The sequence below is a fragment of the Hyperoodon ampullatus genome (genome assembly GCF_949752795.1).
Source record: "Hyperoodon ampullatus genome assembly, chromosome: 17".
NCBI classification, from domain to species: domain Eukaryota; kingdom Metazoa; phylum Chordata; class Mammalia; order Artiodactyla; family Ziphiidae; genus Hyperoodon; species Hyperoodon ampullatus.
In genome coordinates this window covers 37,096,323-37,122,120 of record NC_136930.1, presented here as the reverse complement: position 1 = coordinate 37,122,120, position 25,798 = coordinate 37,096,323, and the positions used below count along the sequence as shown (strand labels likewise).

At 35.7% G+C, this 25,798-nt stretch overlaps 1 protein-coding gene across 1 annotated transcript; it reads right to left on the bottom strand.

Moving 5' to 3' along the window:
- Nucleotides 1–1,156: 1,156 nt before the first annotated feature.
- On the bottom strand, nt 1,157–25,537 carry CIBAR1 (CBY1 interacting BAR domain containing 1). Its single transcript, XM_079722483.1, is given in 10 exon segments — nt 1,157–1,384; nt 3,148–3,267; nt 8,335–8,448; nt 17,211–17,315; nt 20,798–20,868; nt 20,871–20,899; nt 21,248–21,390; nt 22,364–22,432; nt 24,673–24,907; nt 25,444–25,537. Coding segments are annotated over 10 exon segments (999 nt in total). The 5' UTR covers nt 25,470–25,537; the 3' UTR covers nt 1,157–1,297.
- Between the last annotated feature and the right edge of the window lie 261 nt (nt 25,538–25,798).

Sequence of the window (25,798 nt, the reverse complement as noted above, 5' to 3'; positions counted from 1 at the left end):
TATTTTAACTTTACAAATAGGGCAACTGATGCTCAAGAGAAGTGAATTGCTATCATAAGCAGCAAGAGCAATACTAGAACTGTTTTTTTTTTCTCCCAGCTACAAATACCAAGATTAAATACTGAGAAAATAAAAATGCAGTGATATCCTCAGTTTTTTTAGAATATCAAATTATTTAGGATTTTAAAATGTTTTGAATATTTTACTTAAAAACTAAGTAAATTTATCACTTAGGGCTATTTTCATGAAGCAGTGCTTTGTTAAGAACAGAATCATGAATAACAAAGTCAAAAAAGCTTTCTGGAAAGTTTTATTTTTCTGTTATCTTTTTGTGGTAATCCCAAATGATCATTTCCTAATTTTTATATGCCTGACTGGGATCTATGAAACAACAGAAGTACAATTCCCCATCCAAAGAATAAAAGCATCAGACATACTGAAAGGCTCTGATTAAATTGTATTATATTTTCAGGAACCAGAGTGACTGTACACTCTTTTATTGATTAGATGGTAATCTGGTAAAACTTTTATAGAATTTTTACTGATTTATGGTTTTCCATGATGTTTTTTAGGGCAACATTCCACCAAATCATAGCTTTGCAAAAGATGTAGTGCCATATATAGCGCTTTAGTATGACAGTGGCTTCGTTTTAAAACCAGAATCAAGCTGAATGTAGCTTTTTAAAGCTAAAATTTATGCTTTATGTATAGTTGTAAAACACCAATATCCTAGTGTCCTATTATTGTTAAGAGTAACTATAATACTCTCGTTGAAAAGTAAATTTATATATTGAATGGTGAAACTTCAGGTTGTAGTAGAAGTGAAAAAAAAGTAAAAAAAACTTGGCTTTTTGATTAAAGCTTTATGGAACAGAATTTGTATTTCATCAGAATGACTATCTAGGACCCTTTCCTGGTATTGAAAGCATGGTGTCTTAACCTAAAGGAAGCAAGTGGAATTGTTAGATTTTTGTTGTTGTTGTTATCTATTTAACTAGTGTAACCTCAACTGGGTATAATGCATTAATATGAAATACTTCTGACATACATAATCTTTTTAAAAAAATGGAACTTATACAAAAAGATCACATGCTGCTAGACAGAATGTTGAAATGACCGGTGTGTAATATTTTTTAAAACCTTCATTTTTGGTCAGCATACATTTCCTTTAATAATTTCTCCATTTCCAGTAGGATTTCATTTCATTTCCAGCCAGTATAAAGTTTTACAGTTTCAGTCATTCTGGATTCCAAGTCATTTAAGATGAAAATGGAAATGCACAGTTTACTTAAGAAATTTAATTTTCGTCTTCTGTAACATCTAAGTCTTCATCCTCTTCATCATCTTCTATTTGTTGATCCTTTCTTAGTCGACAGGTGGATACCTGTTAAAAGTTAAAACATTTTAAATAATACTAACTAAAAAATATTTTTACATTTGGTATCTTTTTAATACGCCCTGATAGAGATGTACACGTAGAACAAATATTTCAGAAAAATGTCCATAAGTAGTAATTTTTAGTAATGAAAATTCCCTATGAATTATTGTATTTTAAGGTTTGAAAACAGATGCAAAAAATTTTCATTCATGTTATTTTTTGAAGAAAAATGTGAAATTAGCCATTTGATTCCAGTTGGGTACCAGTACTTCAATAACTGACTTTCAGAGAAAAGTATAGTCTCCGTATATTATAAATGTCAAAAAATATTTTAAGTTAGACAGTTCTTAGGTCAAAAAAACAGGTATCTGAATGAGAGTCATTAAAGGGATGGCAAAAACACAAGGATATTTCAACTAGGCAACTGAAATATTAAACTTTAAAAGTAGTGTGATTTAAATGTAATGAGTTGAGAATCTGAATTCACTACTTGGCTTTAAGTCCTGACTGTTGCCACTTGGGTCGTCCTGCTTCAAACTTTTCTGAGGGTAATTATACCTCCCAGGGGACATTTGGCAATGTCTGGAGACACTGTTGATTGTCAAAACTGGGGTGTGTGTTTGTGTGTGTGTTACTGGCATCTTGTGGGTAGAGGCTAGGGATGCTGCTCAACATCTGTACAATGCACAGGACAGTACCCCTGCCTCCTTCCCCACCTCCAAATTATCTGGCTCAAAGTTAATAGTGCTGAGGTTGAGAAACTCTGGGATTATGTATTCTAAAGTGCTACACAGATCTTGGCTAACTTAGGTGATATTATTAGCTCTAAAAGGTCAAAACTCTGCATACTATAATACTATAATACTAGATTTATGGAATTTATGTGCAAGGCACTTAGTACTGGAATAATAAAAATATAATTTAGTTAGGGGGAGAGATGCATAAATAAAAAGCAGTAAATAAATGCTTAGAGGAGAATCAAATGAAAACAGAAGGTACTGGGTCACACTTACCTGAAAGTTATATTTTGAAAATATTTTGCTCAATTTTGAATTCTGAAGGCTAGATATGAAAAAGGCCATAGCTTTCTAAATCAGGAGTTGGCAAGCTATAGCCCAGTTTGTGGCGTTTCTGTAAATAAAGTTTTATTACAACTGTTGGTTTGTTCATGTATTGTTTGTGGCTGCTTTTGGTTGGGGCAGAAACCATATGGCCCACAAAACCTGCTATTTTCTGTGTGGCCCCTTAGAGAAAAAGGTGGTTGACCCCTCCCTGTTCTAGATACCAGGTACTTCAGGCTTTCTGGATATAGAAGAAAAGAAAATTGATTCTTTTTTTTTTTTTTTTACTTTTTTTTAGAAAATTGATTCTTTACCCTAAAGATATGTGCTTCTGGATCTATGAGAATGTTCAACAAAAGCCCTTTTTAGGTATCATTTCCAGTAAGCTGTGATAGTGGGATTTAAACCCTAAATAGTTTGATTTCAGAATCTGCTCTTCATGCTGTACCAGAGAACAAACGTAGATCAGCATTTTCCTGTCCCTTCCACCTCTGCTCCCAAGTGTTCTGCTTCAGAGAGTAATATGTTACAGATGATATAAGAATTAAGAGCCCGAACCTAGTGCAGTCTTCTGTTATTTTACATAAGAGGGTAAGAGAGGGTAAGTTATTCGAAGTCCTGTGACTTAAGGGAAACATTTTTAATACTGAACAATTCCAAAGGCAGTAGCTCACCTCACATTCCTTTAAATTATGGTTTCTAGCTCACCTGTCCTGTTCCAGATACACACTTAGCTGACAGTGATCTCTGAAGAGGTGACTTTGAATTTGCTCTTACGATATCTAAACGGGATGAATAATCTGGTGGATACAGAGAATTTCGGAAAACCTGTTGCAATGATAAAACGTTATAAAGTGATACTAAACAATGGAAATCTAGAAAATCATGTTAAGTTCCCCTTAGTTTATCATGTTAAGTTCCCCTTAGAATTTTTTTAAGCAACTCCCCTCCCCACACTGGGGACAAAGTTTCATTTATTTATTGTAAATTTAAAACAAAAATTAAAAAAAAAATTAAGTTGGAAAGATGTAAGCTAAAAAATTCTACTGAACCACCTAGGATGATGACGGGCCCTGAAACAATCACTTAAGAGCTTTTGCTGGTGAAACGTGAAAAGTTCCTACATTCAAAGAGTATGCAAGCCAGTGGGAAGACTAAGTCACACCTTTGATTCTTTCTGTTCTGCTTATCCTCAACTCTATATCAGTTTAAATTCACTGGTGGCTTTCACAGTACATCACAAGAGTAGATGGAGCCACTCTAATTTATGGATTCCAATCTCACTAGGATCTGGAATGCCATCGCTTGTCGGTTCTTTTTCCTTAAAACAGTAGTTCCAAATCTTACTGTGGTCTTAAGCTTCCCTACCTGTAGCTTTTCCACCATTTCTGTAACATAAACAAGGCAAGTCTGTCAGATGTGAATTTCTTCATATTCCCTCTTTTTTTTCCTCAACTCTTCACTCTATCCTTTTCCTTTTTTAAAGCAAATGTCATTCTGATTCTCTCCAAGGTGCACTTTCCCTTTAGCGAAACTTCAACAAACAAAAGCTCTCTTTCTCCAGTTTTCCTCCCCCACAAACAAGCAAGATCCGTTAAAAAAAAATTACTTCAAGGTATAACTTTACTGTTTAAAAAACTTCTCAAACATTCTACTTCATTTGTCAACAAACGACAATTAGGCTTTCCCCTTCCACTGAAATTGGTCTTGCTGTCAGTCACCAAAGGTGTCTTTTTGTCCTCAGCTGACCTTGTCCTGAAGCTGCTTTTCCATGCATGCCGTCACTAAACTCTTCATGTGCTACCTGCTCTGTTTCTTCACATCCCCTTTTCTACGGCATATACCTGAAATATTTTTAAAGGGTTTCCCTTAGGCCACGTTACCTTTTTTGACACCTTTCTCTGAAAGATCTACGTAGTGTTTAATGGCTACCCTTCCACCAATTCTCTGCAGACTCTTCTGATAGCCATATTTATGCTCCCCAGTACCTTCTGTTCTAGACCAACACTGTCCAATAGAATTTTCTGAGATGATGGAAATGCTTGCTGTTCTGTGCTGTCCAAAAAGGCCACATATGGCTACTGAGCCCTGGAAATGTTTACGTGACTGACAAACTGAGTTTTTAAGTATAATTTAATCTTAAATAGCCACATATGCCTAATGGCTACTATACTGGACAGTGTAGCTCTGGATTCACCTTTACAGTGAAAGACATTACCAAAACCTCAGACCAAGCTAGAAGCCTGGGCATTCTCCCTAAATTTCTCACCTGAGGTAGTTCTATTTTAATTTATTGACTCTATACATCTCTAGCTTACTTAGAATTAGCATACTACAGACCAAAATATGATTTCTCTACTAGAAAACTTTGGCTCCTGACTATTGAGAGTCTAAATGCCTTAGGTGACATTCAAGGCTTACAATCACCCAAACCTATCCATTATACTTCACTTGTAGCATATATACCTATATGCAGAACATGTAATACTATTGTGACTTTGCAGTGCTGGTTCCTCAGCCTGGAATTTCAGCGCACTTACTCATCCTTCAGGAGCCAAGTCAAATGCCATCTTTTTTTCTGTCTTCCCCTGTTCTCTAGTCAGTAGCTCCTGTTGTTTATACCCTCAGTACAGCTTTTATCTCACTGTTTTGTAATTACATGTCTGTTTCTACAACTAGTTTTAAGTTCCTCTAGAGCAAGAAGCCTTGTTTTATCTTTGCAGTTCCTTCCAGCTTAAGACAGTAGCCTGGTAAATGAATGATGTTAACATGAACTTAATCTGGGTGTTTTCAGAAAAAACGACCCAAACTAGAGGATGTCTCTACACATTTCTTTAAACCTTAAAGAAGTGCAGGACACAAAAGGAATCAAGGGATGAAACTTAATGCAAGAGGTATGACTTGGTTTAAGGGCAATTCAGGCATGCTAATAATTAGGTTATTGAACAGTTTACTGAGGACCCAATTATATTTTGGTGCCAGACATCCTGGTATGATATCAAAACTGGACGACTCAATCCACTGGTATTTGGAAGAAATATATTTTTGTTAGAACAACATTCCTTTTTTAGCTTTTCTAGCAAAGATAAAAGTGGGAAATGGAAGATAATTTACAACCCTTGGGGTAAAAGTCTAAACCAGTTGAATATTAGTCTCCTACTGCAAAACAACAGATTTACAGGAATATTAATTTATTGGCAATAATGCATTTCCAATATGGTCCAAGATCTCTTCTAGGAGTGAGTCTCAAGATCTGAATATGCTCTGAACTGAATGTACAGAGGTGATCTTTCGAAGGGGAATATGGGCCTGACAGCACTTTTTATGTGAAGAACAAATCAGGTAAGATGGTTTCTGATAACTAGATGCAAAAAATTAGCTGCTGCCTGAATAAGTCAGTACTGCTATCTAAGAAGAACAGCATCTTATTTCTCTGTTCCTCTCTGCATATTTGCTCTACTTGTTTCCAAGAAACTTGTATTAAAATGGTCCTTCCTCATCTTGGTAGCTGTTTGATGTAATTTTACTTTGACTTGTCCCACACAACTTTCCCCAGACTGCTCTCTTCTCCTCTCCACAATTTCTGTATGGCATCGTAGTGATAGCTTAGGCCTATAGTTCATTACATCTCAGGACCTTTGTATATCTATCTGAGCTCTCTGCCTGAAAGCTGTTGCCAAGTATCCTACTTATCCCTCAAACTTCTGATTAAGAAGTCATTCTTTGATTCTCTAGACTATTTAGAATCCTCCATCACATACACTTGGAGCACATTATATTTTTTTCTTTATTTTTTTTTTCTATATTTTTTTCTTCACATTATAAAACGTAAATAGTTACACAGTATATTTTTTAAATGTCTGAACTCCTTTTAAGTTTCTGCTTTTTGACAACTTGGACCAATTCTTATAATGCTAAATCCTTGGCACTTAGAGTGGTGTCAGGCATATAACAGGTGCTCAATAAACAGTTGATGCATGTACTTTTTATGAGGTAAGCACTATAAGTATCTCTATTTTACAGATGAGGAAGCTGAAGCATGAAAAAGTTAACTTGCTCAATACTGCCCCATTAGAAAAAATGGGGAAGTTCATACTCAAAAACAAATCTACCACACAGCCCTGAGATCTTGAATTTTTTTAAATGAATCCTACAAGCTACCTAGCTAGCTGATGAAGAACAGTGGTAAGAGAAGTGGTAAAGGAAGTGGTGTGACAAAAAAGACATCTAGGACCTCTGGAATGAGAAGGAAAATCTTGGGGTCCAAAGGGCTTGAAGGAACTTTTAGTGACTTTAGTGACAAGTGTATTGGGTCAAGGGTATTAGAAAAAGGAGAATGAAAATACTTGTAAAGGAAACTTAAGTCTGGTAGGAAAAGCGAGGGATCAATTTTGAACCTGCCACTCAATGTAGTGTTGTTTCTTGTAGGAAATGGTTGATGTCACTCATCAAGAACCATGCTTCTGGCGGTATAGATAGGATAAAAATACAATGTCTATAGTCAAACTTCTGGGTTTGGCTCCCAGCTTTGTTACTTACTAGCTATGGGATCCTCTGGGAGGTTCCTTAACCTCACCATGCCTCAGTTTTCTCATCCACAGAAGTGAGGATAATAAATACTTTTATTAAAGTTGATGGTAGGGTTAAAATAATACAATGAAAATGCATAGATGAGTAGCTGGTTCAAAGTAATCACTATATAAACATTTGCTACTTTTACAAATTACAGATAAAAGCTTGATCTTTTTTAAAAAATAGTATATAAAAAGGAGTAAAAATTTAGAAACCTTAGCTTTAGTATTTGGAGGGAATAGACACTTAAGCCATCTATTAACAAACAGTAATAGAAATACGATCATGTATGCTTAACTGAGGTAAAACTGAGATCAGATTTTGGCACTGGAAAACGTATATACACATACTAAAACATGTACTTTTCTTCATTTTGGCCAAGCTATAATCTGGTTTTACTGAATTCAAGTTTCTTGGAACCAGTAGAGTAGTGGGAAGTGAAGGTCCAGGGGATCTCTTTATAGATACTTTAGTTAAAAAAAAAATGGAATCTTCAAAATTACGAAATGACAGACACTGTCAAATTCTATCACTTATTAATACAAAATTCTGGTTATATCTTGAGAGTATGTGCCCTTTTTCACTTCTACTGTAAACAGAGTATATCTATTTCAGCAAAAATACTTTGCCTTTTTTTCCCCTTTTGGAAGGTAATATTGTAGGACATTAACTCTTCAGGTGAGCTTGCTGAAACCAGGCTTTGATATTTAATCGCTCTAATGTTAGCTGGCCAGTAAGATTTATTTGCATTTAACTATCAGTACAAAGCAAACCTACATTTATTTCATAGCTTACTGATTAAGTCCTACAAAACTAGTTAGAAGCCAGATTCTGCTATTTACTAGCTAAGTGGCCAAGGGCAAGTTAAGTTACTTAAAACCTCTACACCTGTTTCTTTAGTTGTAAAACGAGAATAATAACAGTACCTACATCACAGGAGTGAGAGAGAAAATGCATGTCAAGCTTTGGGTGTTGTGGCATAAACACTCAAATGTTAGCTCAAATCAATAAATGCTATTTTTAGTACATGTAAGTGACATATCACTAGTCAAAATGATACATTATTTCATGTAATGGCTTTATTTCTATGTTTTACTAGATATTAATCCTTGGATTAATCCTTGGAACTCTACCATGGTTAATTTGAACAGTTAAAAAATAAATAGAAATAAACAGAAAGTCATACAGGTTCAGCTATTTGGAACTGCATACAATAACATCTAAACCATGTAGTGTTCTAATTTATTTTTACCCAAACTAATGCTTTCTTTTAAACATTTCCATATCAATAGAAGAACTGAGCTTAGATGGACATAGTCTTACCTCTATATCTTCTTCTTCATCAATCTTTTGTATATTTTGGTAGGCAGCAGTGTAGACCTCTAAAGCTTTGCCGTGAAATAACATTTCGATAGTGATAAATTCTGAAAATATAGTCTAAAAAAACAAGGATTTGAATTTAAACAATCATATAAACTGCTTGACGAATTTAGTAAATTTATTCCTTACTATATAGTCTTCGCATTTTATGAGACACAGAGGTATCTGTTTTTCCACAGGGCAGATGAAGTACAAAAGATAACTGGAATAAAAATAGTTGCAAAGACCTTCTGCAGCAAAACTTTCAAATTACACAAAATATTTCCTATCTTATTATTTACTTCCCTTTTTTAGTAGGTTCTTCTATTAGATATTCATGATTTTAAAAAAGATTTGACTAAAATGTATGTCGTTATGTACTCTTGTTGCTCAGTGCCTATAAGTATTAGCTAAAGCAGTTTAGTTCTGAAGCTGTTTTTTTTTAGCAACTCCAACTGATGTTTAAAAGAATGTTTTTTAGGCAAGAATTCTATCCCATCATATTTATATGATACTTGTATTCTCTAACCACAAAGGGATTACTTGGTAATAATGATATTACTACTACTGATAATAGCACCATACATTTGCATAGAGCTTTCGAGTTTACAAATATATGACTTGTCCAGTGTTCTCACAGCTATAATGTTAAGACTTGGATCTGATTCTTCAAAGTTATAGCTCTTGCTCATTGTACTGTCGCTGGAATCAATTATTTCCTTTGCAAATAAACTACAGGTAAACTCTATGAGCATGATGATGACAACTTACGGTAGGGAAGGTCATGAGCAAAGAGAATGAATAAAGATGTGCATGTTGATCTAAGCAGAGGTGAGATAACTGGTAGGTAGGGAAAGTATACAAGCCAGACAAGTTTTCAATAAAATAGGATCTATCCTTTTGTTATCTTGTCCCTTATCAAAATAAAAAATCAGCATTAATGTAAAGAGAAGTGGGCAGAATAAGAATAGGACAGAAAATACTCAAGCATTGTCCTTTAAGGGGCAATATAGATGAGATGGGTTAGGCTAGAAGGCAATAGTCAAATACTCATTTTCCTTCATTTCTGCTCTCCTGTGTTAACCACCCAGATAGGAGTGGTCCTGCACCTTGGAAAGTAGCCATACAGATATCCCTTAGTGTCCTGTGATTTTTTTCCCCTCTCCATCTCCATTCTTAAGGATTAGAAAAATATTTAAGGGAGAACTAACAGGCTTCTGATTGCTACTCAGTGGAAATAGATCTGTAGTTGAAAGTAACCCTTCTGAGCTGCCAAGCACATATGTAGGGCTAAATGCAAAGATTGGGCTCTGGGATAAATGACTTATAACTATAACTGACGATGACCTTTACTGTCACTTCATATAGGTCACAAAGTGCTCTGGTATACTGGACTGGCAACTGACTAATAAACAGCATTATGCCAAGGTGCAACTTTGGATTCCACACCAAGAATCTCCAGATAGGAATACCTTAGAGGTAGAATGGCTTTTGACTAGGGCTGGTACTTCTCTTGTCAGTCTTCCTAAGATAGTTGACTAGCTAGAAAGTAAGGGGTTAAGCTTAAATCACTCAAGTTAAGTTGGGTATTACTCCTATTTTTAAATAGTTCTACAAATGAACATTCTAAATCTTTAATAGACTGGCACACTATTTAATAACTAATGAAATCCAAACATTTACAGCCTTATTACACCTAACTCTGTAGGTTTAGGCTTAATTCAAGTCTATTCCACTGTGGTAACTTCGAGGAATATGGAAAAAATTCAAAATAATTTAAAATATTTTTTGAATATTTGAATATAGTTATTAAATCTCTGATGCCAAAATCTCTGAATGTGATGTCATCTCTGAACTAATAATTTCTTAATAATAGCATATTATAGGAGTTATATTCCCCTTAGCTCATAAGCAAGCCCTGAAAATATGTTGATATGTCTGTCACTGAAGAATGATACATTATTTTGGTTTATCCATATCCTCTGATAAGAGAATCTATTACACTCTCATTTTAAAAGACACAGCTCAACTTTGAGTCTGTTAGCATTTTGCAGTCTCAAAATTTAGTTTCAATTAGTGATAAAAAACATTTTAAGAAGTAGCTTTAATTAGTAAATGGCTATTATTTACTACTTGGAACATGAGTGAAAAATCACTCTCAAGTTTTGTGATACTTTGGTTTAATCCTTTATGGTTTGACCTTTTATTTCTTGACAAAACATATACTATATATCTATTTAAGATGGGAAAGGCCCTGTTAACTCTTCTGTCAAAAACAGTGATGGAGAATCAGTGGCATTGCTAAGGTAGTAATCCAGACTTGGAATTTTTGACCCAAGAACCATGAAGCCTTAAGATTATCACAGAGGACAGTTATATCCCTGAGTATAGTAAGGAGGAAGAACTACCAGTTATACTTTTTCTTTCTAGCTATTGATAGAATTTCATAAAACATGGGAAAATGGGCAGAAAGGAGAAGGATAATAGCAAGGAAGAATCAGATGACAACTGTTATAAGAAAGAACATAAACACATTGTGTTTTTAAAATAAAATAATTTCAGTGAGTCACCAGAGAGGTGGTGGAACTTTGAAAGATCCATTCATATTTAGAAAAAATTTTCCTCAAATAAACATAGCTTTCAATGATCTCATGTAATCTGCTAATCTGGAATGGGTCAGTATGGTCAGGGACAGAGGCATTCACGCATTACTTTTTTTCCTCATTTTCAATTTTATTTTGTGTGACTAGAAGGCCATTTGGGTATGTACTTAATTTTTACTGGTGGGGGGGTGGGGGAGCTAATATGAACTTCTCTACCCATCGGCAAGTATTCTGCAAAGCAGGTAGCCTAGTAGTTTAAAATAGGGGCTCTGGATTAAGATAAACCTGGGTTCAAATCAAGACGGAAACAAACCTGCTGTGTAATATTAAACAGTTTGTTCTTTTTCCTTAATTTCAACATCTTAGGTTTTGCCTTAAGGATTAAATGTAATCCAAGAAAAGGTACAGTATGGTAACTGGCCTAGAGTAAGTGCTCAGCACGTTTGCTGTTTTTATTGCCCAAGGAGTAAACCAGCTAAATTAGAAAATGTTCCTTATCATAACATTAAAGCCTCCATCTGGTTTAATTAGAAAGCAGAATATTTAACAAAAAAGTCATAAAAGGTCTTGTTAATAATTTTGGCAAATAAAGGGGAAATGACAGCTCTCCAGAGTAGAGGCTATTTAATAAATGATGTCAGGAGAACTTTCTATCCATTTGAAAATAATAAAGTTAGACATCGACCTCATACCATGTGCAAAATACAACTGCATAAAATAAAATATTAAAAAATCATACAAATACTAGAAGAAAATATGAGCAAATAATTGTATAATCTTGGGGATGAAAGCTCCTTTCTAAGCATGACATCAAGGCAGAAATCAAAAAGGAGAAGATCAATAGATCTGGCAGCAAAAATAAGACTTTAAGGTGGTAAAAATGTACCATAAGCAACAAAATGGGAAAATATATTTGCGGCATATCTTCTCTTTAATATAATGGGTTAATTTTCTCAATATAAAGAATTTTTACAAATTAATAAAAATGCCAACACTCAATAAAAATATAGGCTAAGGTCAAATGTGAGTAATTTACTAAAGAAAAAATGTGTCATTAAATATATGAAAAAATACTCTGCCTCAACAGTAGTAACTGTAGCAAATTAAGATGATACTGATTTTTCACCTATTAGATTGGCTATTATTAAAAATACTTCTACTTGTCATTGTTACATTGGTGTGCTCATGTAAGGTTCTGCAGAAATGTTAACTAGTTAAAGCTTTGTGGACAGAAGTTAAAAACAGCTATCCAAATTGAAAGTGTGTATGCTCTTTGAATGAGAATGTCACTTCTAGTAATTTATCCCACAAGAATAACTGGACCAGAAAAAAGGCTGATGTTTAATGATGCAATGAGATCTATAATTGCAAAAATAATCTAGATGTCCATCAATGAGGGCTGGTTAAATAAACTGATATATCCATGTAGCAAAATACTATATGAGGATGCCATAACGGACAATATGGATCTTTGTTTCCTCAGCACAAATATATGCATGATATATTAAATTTTAAAAAGATGCTACATATAGTGTGGTCCCATTTAAATAAAACTATAGTGGTAATAATATTACCTTTCTCATAGGACACTGTGAGGAGGAAATGAGTTTATCCATATAAAATGCTTAGAATGTGTGACATAGTTAATGTCTAAGAAATATTTGTTGTTGTTATTATTAGTATATTTCTTGTGTATATTTCATAGAAAGAAAGTCTGGAAGGATATGAACCAAAATGCTAACGGCTTATTTCTGAGCAGTGGAATTATTACATTTTTCTCAATAATTTTATGAAAAAAGTCATGGTGATTTCATATTTATTTATAAGAAAAATAAAGTTACTAAAAATTAAGTTTTGAAGCTATTTCTTGCTTACGTCAGCTACTTTACCAATACTGAATTCCTGTCCCTATCTGTTCCCGGAGTGACCCCTGGTCAAGATCGTTTTCGTAGGTCAGAAATTTCCTTGACACCATATAACTGATGACTTTTTCCATTACATGGGAAACAAATAGGATTGTGAGTTTTCTTCCACATTTCTATACAGCTAAGTTCATACCAGCTTTTCTCAGAAAGACAGATTCTTTGCAAGGTTCCTATCAAGTCTTTTCCTAAAAATTGTGCTACCTTACTAATTAACACTGCTGCTAAAATTCAGATGGACTTGTCAATTAAACCCCACCTCAAACACAGTTAATACAGTTATGAGCAGTGCTCACTACTGCCAATCATTTCTACCCCCAGGGAGGTTAAAGAAAGACCCAGAAGCTCTGCCTCCATCTGAAGCAGTAGCCTGATAACAGGTACAATAAGAATGTTCTTAAAAAAAAAAAAATGTTTTGTGTCTGCTTCTCCCAAAACATGAGCGGGATCAACAGTTTTGACTTTTCCAAGAATTTATCTCACAAACAGAAGTGTCTGTCAGACATGGTAAAATCAACATGACAATATCTGAATATTGTTTTTGTTAGAAATAAGGGGGTGGTAAAGTAACCCTTCTGATTGATTTTCGAGGCTTTTGGGTATAGGATCTGTGCATCCCTCTTTATCATAAAACATCTCAAATGAGGCCTAACTTGGAAAAGGAACAATTTGACAGTAAGGAGGAAAGACATACAGAACAGAGATTCATAACCTTAACAGACTCTGGTATTAATCTCTGGAAATCATATTTCTGGGAGTTTGCTAGAGTCATGGGGGTCTGTATTAAAAGTGTACACTTTCACAGATGACATGATCTTGTATGTAGAAAATCTTGAGGAATCTGCAAAAAACTATCAGACCTAATAAATGAGTTTTGCAAGGTTGCAAGATATAAGATCAGTGCACAAAAATCAACTGTATTTCTGTGCACTTGCAAAGAACAACTGAAATGAAATCATTTACAGTAGCATCAATAATCATAAAATACCTTGGAAAAAGTTTAAGAAAAGCGCAAAACCTACACTTTGAAAATTATAAACATTGTTGAAAGAAATTAAGGATGATTTAAATAAATGGAAAACCAGCCCATGTTCACGGATTGGAAGAATTAATCTTAAAATGGCAGTACTCCTCAAATTGACCTACAGATTTGATGCAATCCCTGTCAGTATCCCAGCTGACTTGTAGAAACTGACAAGCTGATTCTAAAATTCATACCAAATTACAACAGATCCAGAATAGCGAAAACAATCTTAAAAAGGAAAAAAATAGAACTCACACACCCTGATTTTAAAAGTTACTACAAAGCACTGTTAATTAATCAGGACACTGTGGTACTGGCATAAGGACAGACACAGATCAATAAGAATGGGAGTTCAGAAACAAAACCACGTCAACTGATTTTCAACAAGAGTGCCTAGACTTCAATGAGAAAAGAACAGTCTCTTCAATAAATGGTGCTGGAACAAGTGGGTAGTCAGTCACACGCAAAAGAATGGGGTTTAACACCTTCACTTCACATGATACACAATAATTAAATGCATAAAAGACTTAACAATGAAAACTATAAAAGTGTTAGAAGAAAACATAGGGATAAATCTTTATAATCTCAGATTTGGCAATGGATCCTTAGATATGACACTAAAAGCACAAGCAACAAAAGATAAACTGGACTTCATCAAAATTAAAAAGCTTTGTGCTTCAAGGGACACCATTAAGATAGTGAAAAGAACTCACAGAATGGAAGAAAATAACTGCAAAACATATCTGATAAGGGATCTGTATCCAGAATAAATAAAGAACTCTTAAAATGCAATAAAAAAAGATAACCCAATTAAAAGATCTGAATAGACACTTTTTTCAAGAAAGATATACAAATGGCCATAAGCATCAGCAGGAAAATGCAAATCAAAACCACAGTAAGATACCACTCTACACCCACTAGGACGGCTATAATGAAAAAGTCTGATGAACAACAAGTATTGGTGAGGATGCAGAGAAATTGGAACCCTCATATACTACTGGTGGGAAAATACAATGGCACAGCCACTTTGGAAAACAGTCCGGCAGTTTCTCACATAATTAAAGATAGAGTTACCATATGAACCAGCAGTTCAACAGGTAATATGGTTGAACTGAAATGAAACGTCCAAGAGAAATGAAAATATGTCTATACAAAAACTTGTCCGTGAATGTTTATATCATTAATCATAATAGCCAAAAGGTAGAAACAGTCCAAAAGTCCATCAACTAATGAAAAGATAAACATAATGTGGTTAATATCCATACAATGGAATATTATTCCACCATAAAAAGGAATAGATACTGATACATACTACACTATGGATAAACCCTGAAAGCATGCTAAGTGAAAGAAGCCAGTTACAAAAGCCATGTATTTTATGATTCCATTCATATGAAATGTATGTTCAGAATAGCCAAATCCAAAGAGACATGAGATTAGTGATGGTTGCTTAGGCTGGGGGTGAGGGCTGGGGGAGCAGGAAGGTAAAAGTTAAAGTGTACTAGGCCTCACTTTGAGATGATAAAAATTGATGATGGTTGTAAATATCTGAACACACTAAAAACCACTGAGCTGTACATTTTAAATAGGAGAATTGTATGGTATATGAATTATCTCTCCATTTTTAAAAAAGTAGGTTTTTTCCTGTCTTTTTTTTTTGTGTGTGACCACCACAAGACTTCCCTCTTCCAGGGTCATGATATAGCGGGCCAAGAGAGAAGCTTGGAAGCCCTTTTCTTCTCTGTGCACCCTCCACTATGCAGTCCCTTACTCCATGTCCTACTGCTTCAGGAAATCCCAGGTCGTAGGAATTGTAGTTGGGAATTCTGCACTCACTGTCTCTGCCCGTTTTGTAATTGGTGATGCTCATGGGATTAAAAGCACCTGCAGAGTTGGCCAGCATGCAGATGGAACACTGAAGTGAGCCTGAAGATCAGACACAGATTGCCATGTGTAAAAGAGAAGTTTTCAGGCATGAAGAACAGTGGTAGAGTGAGGCATCAGGCTCACTAAAGAAGCCCTTACTTAGGTGGCAATGGATCAGACATACCCCACAAGTCTCCAATCTCATTTTTCAGATTAAAGCTAATTATTTTAATCTTACTTCCCTTCTCCCTCAATTTAAGAGAGGATGTCAGCAGTTGTAAAATGTTATGCCCTGCCCACACTCTCCTACGTCAGTAAAAGGGTTTGTCTCAGGGCAGCTCCTGAGGTGCTCTTCCTGAGTAGCAATCTACACAGCAGAGTGCAGAGTGAATTGAAAGGCTTAAATTTTTTTTTTTTTTTAATCTTCAGGACCAAAGTAGAGACCTTTGAGCCTGGCTATCAGAAAAATCAAAGTTCTGAAATCCTATGAAACTATGATAGGAAATTTTAAAAAAATAAAAGGGCAAATGAATGTTGTTTCATGGATTGTAGAGAGGAATGATACAATTAAGTGGCAGATAATGCCTATTTTATTGATAAGAACATAACTTTTGAAAGCAGGATATTTTCTTTGTTAATAAGTTATTAAAATGACAAAAAATACTTTAAAAGCTGTTCCAGGAAAATTTGCAGTGAGCCAAAAGGCATCCTTAGATGACTTGTTTTAAAGGACATAACATAAGTAATCCTCCAAATCTTTCCAAGATGCCTATGAGAAAGTCACTGAAGACCTTCTCAAGTCCATGATCCTGAAAGTCTACTGATGTGTTATAAGAAGTCAATTCTTGTGACACCATACCATGGTGGATGCAAGTTTATGTGGTTAGTTACTCTTAATTATTTGATATTAAGTAGGTATTAGAAACTTATAAGCTATAAAAATTAGTGATAGTGTATCATAATGGAAAGCACAGATTTTTAAAATACATAATTGGTTTATAGTTCAGACTTTTGGCTATGATACTTCAGAAAGGTTACTTTATATCTCTGCTTAATTTTTTTTTTTTTTTTTACCTAATATATGATAACACCACCTCACTTTCATGGGGTTGCTGTAAAGATTAAAAGATAATTTATGTAAAGTGCCTAGAGCCATACCTGATACATAAAAACATAATAAATGTCATTTTTCTATGATTAACACTATTTGTAATAACATTTGAATATCTGGCCTTTGGTTGGGAATGGAACCCCTTTAAATACCATTGTTTCCATAAGAAAATAACATTTGATATATTTTTGTTTACATCTTTTTCACACAGACTATTTATGGACTAAAAAAATCAGTAATTTAAATTTGTCATAAATTTAAATAAAAAATAAGGTTTGAAAACATATTTTGAACCTTAACAGTTACTTTGTTACCTTTATATCCTTTATTTTCTGCTTTTCAAAGCTGTCAATAGTCTCCTCCAGATGGCGAGTTGTTCGAGCAGCATCCATTGTGGCCCTTTGTAATTCAGTTTCTGCCTACAAAAGTGTCCCCGCCAAAGTACAGGAAAAACTCAAGTCAGAATCCATTCGACTGAGTCTTTTTGTAAATGCTACCACTGCGGTACTGGCTTTTTGCCATAACAGTGTCAATCATTCAAAATATACTTTACCACATAAAATAAAATGATGATTTACTGTAAAACAATTTTCTATATTTTCTACTGCTTTCACATATTTCAGTCTCTGCCATTTATCATAATCTCCTTTTCTCCTCACTATCTCTCTCCCCTTTAACCCTTCCTCCCCACAAATACTGAAATATTTTCAATCTTCTAGTTCTCCAAATGCATGAAATGTTTCTACTTCTGTAATATCCTAATCAGGTAGAGTAGAATATATACTACAAATATTTATTTCAGCATGGATTTTCTATTTGTATATTCTTCTTATAAGCTAACAATATTACACTATTACTACTTAGTTAATGCTTATTACAAAAAATATATATCAGCAACTAATAACTTAGATGGAAAATCTAATACTTTCCTTCAAAGTACTCATACTATCTAGATCCATGTTGTACAATCAATATGGTGGCCACTAGCAACATGTAGCTATTTACATTTAAATTAATAAAAATCAAATGTAAATTAAAAAACTGGTTACTCTAGTTGCCATTTCAAGAGCTCAATAGCCAAATATATAGCTAGTGGCTACAGTGCTGTAAAGTGCAGAACATTTCCAATCTAATCATGTATTTCTCTTTAAAAAAATCATCTCTTCCTTAAGGACAACAGTTTGCCCCAAAATATTTAAAATTTTTTGTTAAACAAAAATATATGTTTAAAAACATGGCCCAATTTTCTGATTAGATTCTTTCTAATAATGTTCTGTTTCCTATGTTAGTATTATGTTTACTCAAAAGTATCACATATCATCATCTTAATATTTACTCCATAGGAAAAATTTGCAGTTGTGAATCAAAGCTTTGTGACACATAATATTATGACATTTAAGCCCTTGCTTTCTTTTTCAAGAAAATGTATAAATTGAAATAAGTAAAAAGGTTTACTATAGGAGTCCATCTCTTCACACATCACTTTATTACCCACCTGTGACTGAAATTTTTCATAAAGGAAAAAAATACATTTCAAATAGAACAATTTCTTCCAATAAATTAAAATCATATGCTATTACAGAATATCTTCTTGCAATTAGATTATACATTAATCATAACTTTATACTGATTATATACTCTTACAACTAGGTTAATTCAGATATACAATTTCAAGAAACTAAGCATTTAAAACTTATTTATATATATTTCTGTGTGTGTACGTTTGCTATATAGGGTGTAAAGTTTTCTTAAAACCATGCAAACTTTTATGCTTTTAATCATAACCAGTAATCAAAAACAATTCTATTACTGATGTTCAGATTTTTAAAAATATAACTATCACAGGATTTATTATGAAAAAATTTCTAACAGTTATGATGCATCTTAACCTTTTACTAATGAGAATATTCAAGCAGACTATTTTTCTAATACTGTTCAGTACACGTGACTTGTGAAATTCTTTACCGTGACTACTTACTTTTGACTTAACGTCTTTTCCCTCCCCGTTTATTGAGTTTCATTTTAAAATCTGGAAGGGTAGGTAGAGTTGGCTAAATTAGCAAAGAGCAGGGAAGCAGAAGCCACAGCTGGGACATGGGTATCTGAACCTTCTACCATACCCCAGCAACTACGATTCATTTCTTAGTCTCAAATCCTTTTACTCGGGCATAGCCACGTGCCCAAATTCGCACAGCTATTTTTAGCAAAGTGGATACAGATTTCTGTTTCTTCCTTCTGTTGAAAATTCTTCAAAATCCTGTAACATACTAATTTGGGTAGGAGATACTTTTGATTAAAATACTGTGATACAACTTTATGAATAAGGATATCAGTATATTTAATGAAATTAGTCATGAGTGCAAAATGGCTTATAAAAGAGTGAGCCAGACTGGTGTTTTTCTGTTGCAAGAAGCTTTTTCAGAAGCCACCAGGGGCCTTAGGGGGTCCAGGCAGAGCACTGGGATTCTTCTTTACCCCATCCTCTTATACCAGAACTACTCTTTTATTTTATATACTGAACTTTAATGTACTTCTTTTGAAGATCAGATGAATTTTAAGGGTCTATCCTGGTAAATATTCTATGATGCTATGATAGAATATCTTTATATTTATAGTGGATGCATTTATATGTAGACTGTCCTTTATTTTCTGGTTTCAGGTTGTCAAAATCCACTGGAGTTCTACACCTTTCCCACTGAGCGTGGCAATTCATCTACAGCCATAATCTATTCAGTTGCTGCTTTATCTCCCCGTGTGAACTCCTGACCTGCTTTGTCTGTGGTATAAGACAGCCTCCTCCACAGCAGCGTTTACAGCAAAGTACCAAAGTCAGAGGCATCTCTGTCTTAGGAAGACATTTATTTCCACATCGAGTGTCCATAGCAATACCCCTGAATCAATCTTACCACCTCCTCAAGATTCCAGATGTGACATTTTTTCTGCCCTTATGTACTCTCCCCTCCTCCAAACAAAGCAGCAAAATTTTGACCTCTGGCTTGATTCTTAAAAACTGGTGATATTCTCTAGTCTCTGCCTTAGTCCATAGTTGTCAGATTTTCCAGCATTCTCTAGTTTGTCTGACTTGCTTGAAACCCAGACTCTATAATCTCCAGTTTGTAGATCCCAGCCATGTGACTGCCCATTTTTATTACAAGGTTGGGCGTATGTATCTTTGTTCCAAAGGAAGGAGGACCAGGCTGTTGGTGCAGCCCAAAAATCACTAATCAAGGGATTCCCCTCAGAAATGGAGGTGTTCTGGAACCTCAAATGTCCCCAGAGAGTCAATCCTCATGTGGTTTCTGGCAAAGGTGGGCTGTAAAAAACCTTAAGGAAGTAGGGAGGAGACATAAGGAATGGGAAAAAGAGGCAGCAGGATAAGTTAGTACTTTATATACAACTGCACCTATCCCAGTTGCTGGCAATTAGCCAGGTGCTATTTTCTTTATTTAGTTTATTTATTTATCTATTTATTTATTTATTTATGGCTGCATTGGGTCTTCGTTGCTGCATGTGGGCTTTCTCTAGTTACGGTGAGCAGGGGCTACTCTTCCTTGTGGTGCACCGGCTTCTCATTGCAATGGCTTCTCTTGTTGCGGAACACGGGCTCTAGGCGCGCGGGCTTCAGTAGTTGTGGCTCGTGGGCTCTATAGTGCAGGCTCAGTAGTTGTGGTGCACGGGCTTAGTTGCTCCGCGGCATGTGGGATCTTCCAGGACCAGGGCTCGAACCCGTGTCCCATGCACTGGCAGGCAGATTCTTAACCACTGCACCACCAGGGAAGGCCCTGTTTAGTTTTGAACAAGGCACATTCTAGTTTAACAAATAATCATTCTGAACAGAAGAACCTTGTTACAGTAGACAATCCTATTTAGATCTGTGTCCAGCTGTGGACCTCAATTATACTCTTGAATCTCCTGAGGGTCCTTGGCTGGAAGTCATAATTGTGGTTTCACATAGCTGTTGTTTTTTAAGATGAAGGGAATTTTACCGGGAAAAAAATTGTTCCTTCCTTTTCTCAAAATGCAGGGCTGAGAGGGCATTGATATATTAGGATTAATGATAGATTTTTAACTTTATAATTAGTATTTAGTCATCATTTATGTAAAAAATCTTAGAATTTTGTATTTATTCTTTATAAAAAATCTACACTTATGAGTGTTTTATATTTTGAATATCTTGTGGAAAAACAACATAAGACTGAATTAAGTTGTGTATTGTCTTTAAAATTAGCTAATTTCCATAGTGAGAATTTGTAAATGCATGTGTTTCTTTTCAAACTTTACATTCATATTCTTTGCACATTTAAAGTAGAAATGCATAATTTCCATATATATTTACTTCTGTACTGCATACCTTACAAAATATCTTTTTAAAGACCCAAATTCAAAGGATACAATAACATGTCGATCAGATGGGTTTCTCTGACGTGTTCTTTCTAACTGAGTTAACTGTTTAGCTTCTCGATTCCTTGCTGTTAATGTTGCTTTGAGGTCATCCTGCAAACAGGCATTTTTTTTTTTTTGTTAATAAAAATCTCTTATTTAAGAAGTAAAATATACACTTCTCTGTTTTAAGAATGGAAGAACACTCCCTATTTGATCCAGGCATCATTACCACAGGAATTATTACCATTGCATAATCAGTGTGTGTCTTTTTGTGTGAGGCTGTGTGCATGTGTGTAGTTTAATATCCTCTCAAGTAATGACACAATTTCAGTGCAAAACTATATATATATTTATATATATGTATATACACACACATAAAATTTTGATTGTGGTGGTAGTTACAGATGTATACACATTTATTAAAACTCAGTGTACATTTAAAACAGGAGAATTTTATTGCATGTAAATTATACCTCAGTAAAGTTGATTTAAAAAATAGAACTTTAGGAATGTAATGTATACCCTGGTGACTAGAATTAATACTACTATACTGCATTTTGAAAGTTGCTAGGAGACTAGATCTTAAAAGTTCTCATCACAAGAAAAAAAAATTTGTAACTATGTATCATGACAGATGTTAACAAGACTTATTGTGACCATTTCATAATATATACAAACGTTAAATCGTTATGTTGTACACTTGAAACTAATATATGTCAATTATACCTCAATAAAAAAATTAAGAAAAAAACTTTGTCACATTCATTTTTAGTTTACATGTTATTGCCTGCTTTAAAACAAAAATATAAACAAATTCATTTAGTAAAATAATTTCTGTCCATATATTCTTCATGAATATAAATATTAAATATTTTAAAGTTTCCATAATAAATAAAACTGCTTTATAATGCTACAGTAGTATATAAAAATACTTCCTTATTCTCAAAGTTCTAAGAACGCTTCAGAGTGTGTAAAAAGAATGACTAAACACTACTCTGTACCTTTTATTAAAAGGACAGTTATTGGAAACCTCATATGTTTTGCCAGAATACCTAATAATAGTAGAAAAAATGAATTTACTTACTCGTTTCATTTTTACAATGGTTCCATAAGCTTTCAAAGGTTCAACTACTTTGGCTTCAAGTCTTTCAACCTATTGAAAATTATTATAAAATATAACTGAAGAGAAACATAGACATATCAAAATTTAAATTCTGAAATAAAACCTGTGCTGTCGAACCTGAACATAATTACTACACTGATTAATATTTGAAAAATTTTAAATTGTCAGTTACCTTTATAAATAAAAGAATAACCACCAGAAACTGATAAGACTCAGAATCTAAACTCAAATACATTAAAAACTGTTAAGCTGTGCAGTAGCAATAAAAGCTTTTGGCAAGTTTTAAGACACCTCAAATTTTATTACAGCTACCACTTTCAGAGTGTTTAATACTTGGATGGATACTTTACATACATTATATACGAAATCCCAACCTTCCAGATAAGAAAATCAAAGCTGAAAAATATAGCATATTGGAAACATTTAAAACAACACAATCCTCAAAAGCAAAAAAGCCTACAGACCACTTAGAGAACAAGATAAATAGTGTTTCTGAGCTGTTATACTGTATGGTTGATCTCTCTTTTATTTAGTATTAAACAGTTTTTCTTAAACATTACAATATTTATCAGATTTTGAGTAATTTCTCCTTTTACTAATAGCACTAGTGGAAGGCACTAAAGAAACAGATTTTTTTTGAAAGGCAAGTATACAACTATAGCATAAGAAAAATAACTCCTGGACATTAAAATTTTCTTTTTCAGGATAGCTAATACAAGATGACATGTATTTAATTGTTTAAAATGAACATGTATTACTTCTGTAGCAGGAAAAAGGCTTTTTTTTTGATGATACAGGTTTATATAATCAGTGAGTGTATATCACTTCATATTCATTTTTGTTTAGTTTCTATAAACAGAATGTATATGAATGTTTCATTTTAAAAAATTTTAGGAAAATGGAGAAGATCAAGTTCTCATTGAGCATTTAATATTAGGAATCCTAAAATCAAATCCATGAATACTCAGGATTATTTATTCCATTTCAAATAATCCATACACTGATTATTCAGTGTAAAGATTAGCCAAGTCTTTTTTTCTGCTCTCCTTTTTGTAGCCTACCTTTTTTTGTTCATTGTTCTTTAGCACCTCCACCATTTGGTAAGCAAGTGAAATAAAAAGAACAAATGTAAATCAATTCAGTTTGCTATTTGACAAATAGCATAAAGGTTTTCTAGAAAGGGGCACTGAAATTATTGGCTAACGTAGGGTTCTAGTATTATCTGTGAGTATAAACTACTTTTGAAACATTAAGTTCCCAGTTACACATACCTGAGAGTTGCTTGTTTATTACAGAATAAATATCATATGACAAGAACGAAACATTTTCCCCCAAAGTACCCCGAAGAGTAATTACTACACAAATTTCTGTATGATTAGCAGTTATAGGTTCAAAGATCATTATCTTCTTTTTGATTTTGAGGGTTTTTTGATAATTGAAATTTCTGTTTTAGGCTTTTAAAAAGGAAGAAAAGCACTGATGAGAAAAGTACATAAGAAGCAATGCAGCCCTAATTGGGCCACTTCCGACAAGTTAAAAGTTAAAGTGAAAATTTCTGACCTGTATCTTGAATCCTGAAGTAAATATAAGTGAAAGTGCTGAAGAGGTATTAAAGTAAATGGGCTTTAACAATTTAAACAATTACACCACCACCTTCTTCCCTCCCCCCACCCCAAAGCAAAAAAACCCCAAACAAACCCACAAAAAACAAACAACTCCACAAAATTTCACTACTGGTTTGTATGCATAATACCATGGTGACTAGAATGAATAATACTGTACTCCGCTCCCCCTCCCTCCCCCCCGCCTTTCAACGAAACATTGGTCAACTTTCCAGAGCACGGAAGCAGCAACAAAAATCTTTTGTTCATTTACTACTTATTCACTCACATTACCACTTCCAACATCTTCCATCTCCATATATACTTTAAAATATACCTACCTGCACACAAGACACAAATCATGCTCCTTTTCTTCCCTGGGGTACTACGTTTACTACGCCCTGCAAATAGCCACCCCATGGCCCAAAGCTGGCAAGTAAGGTGGGGAAATTCAGTACTTCAAGACACCCTAGAGTTTAGTTTGAAAACGGTAAAATCACAGGAAGCGTCCCTTTAATAGACTTACACAATGTTACCGACATGAAAAGGTACGTTTATCATCAAGAGCGTGTTCGCCACTGCAGTTAGGTAGATTACAAGTCTTCAGGGCTCCTCCGTCCACTACGTCAGGGCTCATTCATAACATGACGGTGTGACTTCACTCCATACCTCTGCTTGTCGATAATCCTGAAGTTTGGCAAACTCGTCAGCAAAGGTTTTCAGGCCCTGCTTTAACTTCGGGGTCTCTGTAGAGGCATACACGTTGACTTCATTCACCAGGAGGTCTGCTTTGTCTCGCAGTCTGGCAGTTTTCCGCACATAAGCAGCAAAGATTTGGCACAGCTCTCCAAAGTGCTTCTCCACATTTGTGACAGCATCTTGCAGTTGTCTGGTTTGAATATCCCTAGAGAAAAAGGTGACACAAAAAGCAAGTCATTCTCATTTGAGACGAGATGGCTTCATCTTCACGTTAATTTGATTATGCCAACATTCCCGGGGTATTCTGCAGCTTCGACGGCGCAAACCTTCAAAGATCCCACCATCTCCCAAGGCCGATCCTCCTCCTCTAGGTCCCCATTCGGGGCCTGGCTTCCACATCCCACAGTGCAGGCGCACGAAGAGGCCTGGCTCCGGCCGGCGGCGCCGCTGCGGGGTGGCGGCTCCCGGAGCAGCTCCGCGCTGCGCTGCCCGGGCGCCCGGCTTCCACCCGGCGTCTGCACCGCCCGCGGCAGTGCGGAGGCCGGCGCCTGGGGAGCGTGAGGGCCGGCCACCGGGGCTCGCCGCAGCCCAGGGAGGTAGGCCCCAGAGCGCGGCGGCGACTGTCCAGCCCCCGGCTCCGCGCCGCAGCTCGGCGCGGAGGCCCACGGAGGAAGGCTCCACTCCCCCACCCGAGCCCTCGTGTGTGGAGGCCCTGGGCAGCTGCGGCCCCGGGGCTGTTACCGGTTTTCCAAGCTGCGCCTCAACATCTTGCCTTGCGCACGATCGGAGACCCGAGGCTGGGGCCCAACGACAGGGGCTCCGAAACGCCCGGGCGTGCGCGGGGGCGCGAGAGGCCGAGAGCCCGCCCAGCGCGCCGCCGCGGCGGCCCCGGCGTTTCCACGGCAACGCGGCGCGCGCCCGCGCGGTCGACGCCGGCGTCCCCGAGCGCGGCAAGGGCTCCGGCCGGGCGAGGGTGCGGAAGCGAGAGAGGTGCCCTGGCGCCCACCCGCGCCCACCGGCCGGCGCGTCCACCTGCGCGCTCCTGCCCGCGCGAGCGTCTGGAACGCGGCGGAAGGCTGGGGGCTGCCGGGCCTCT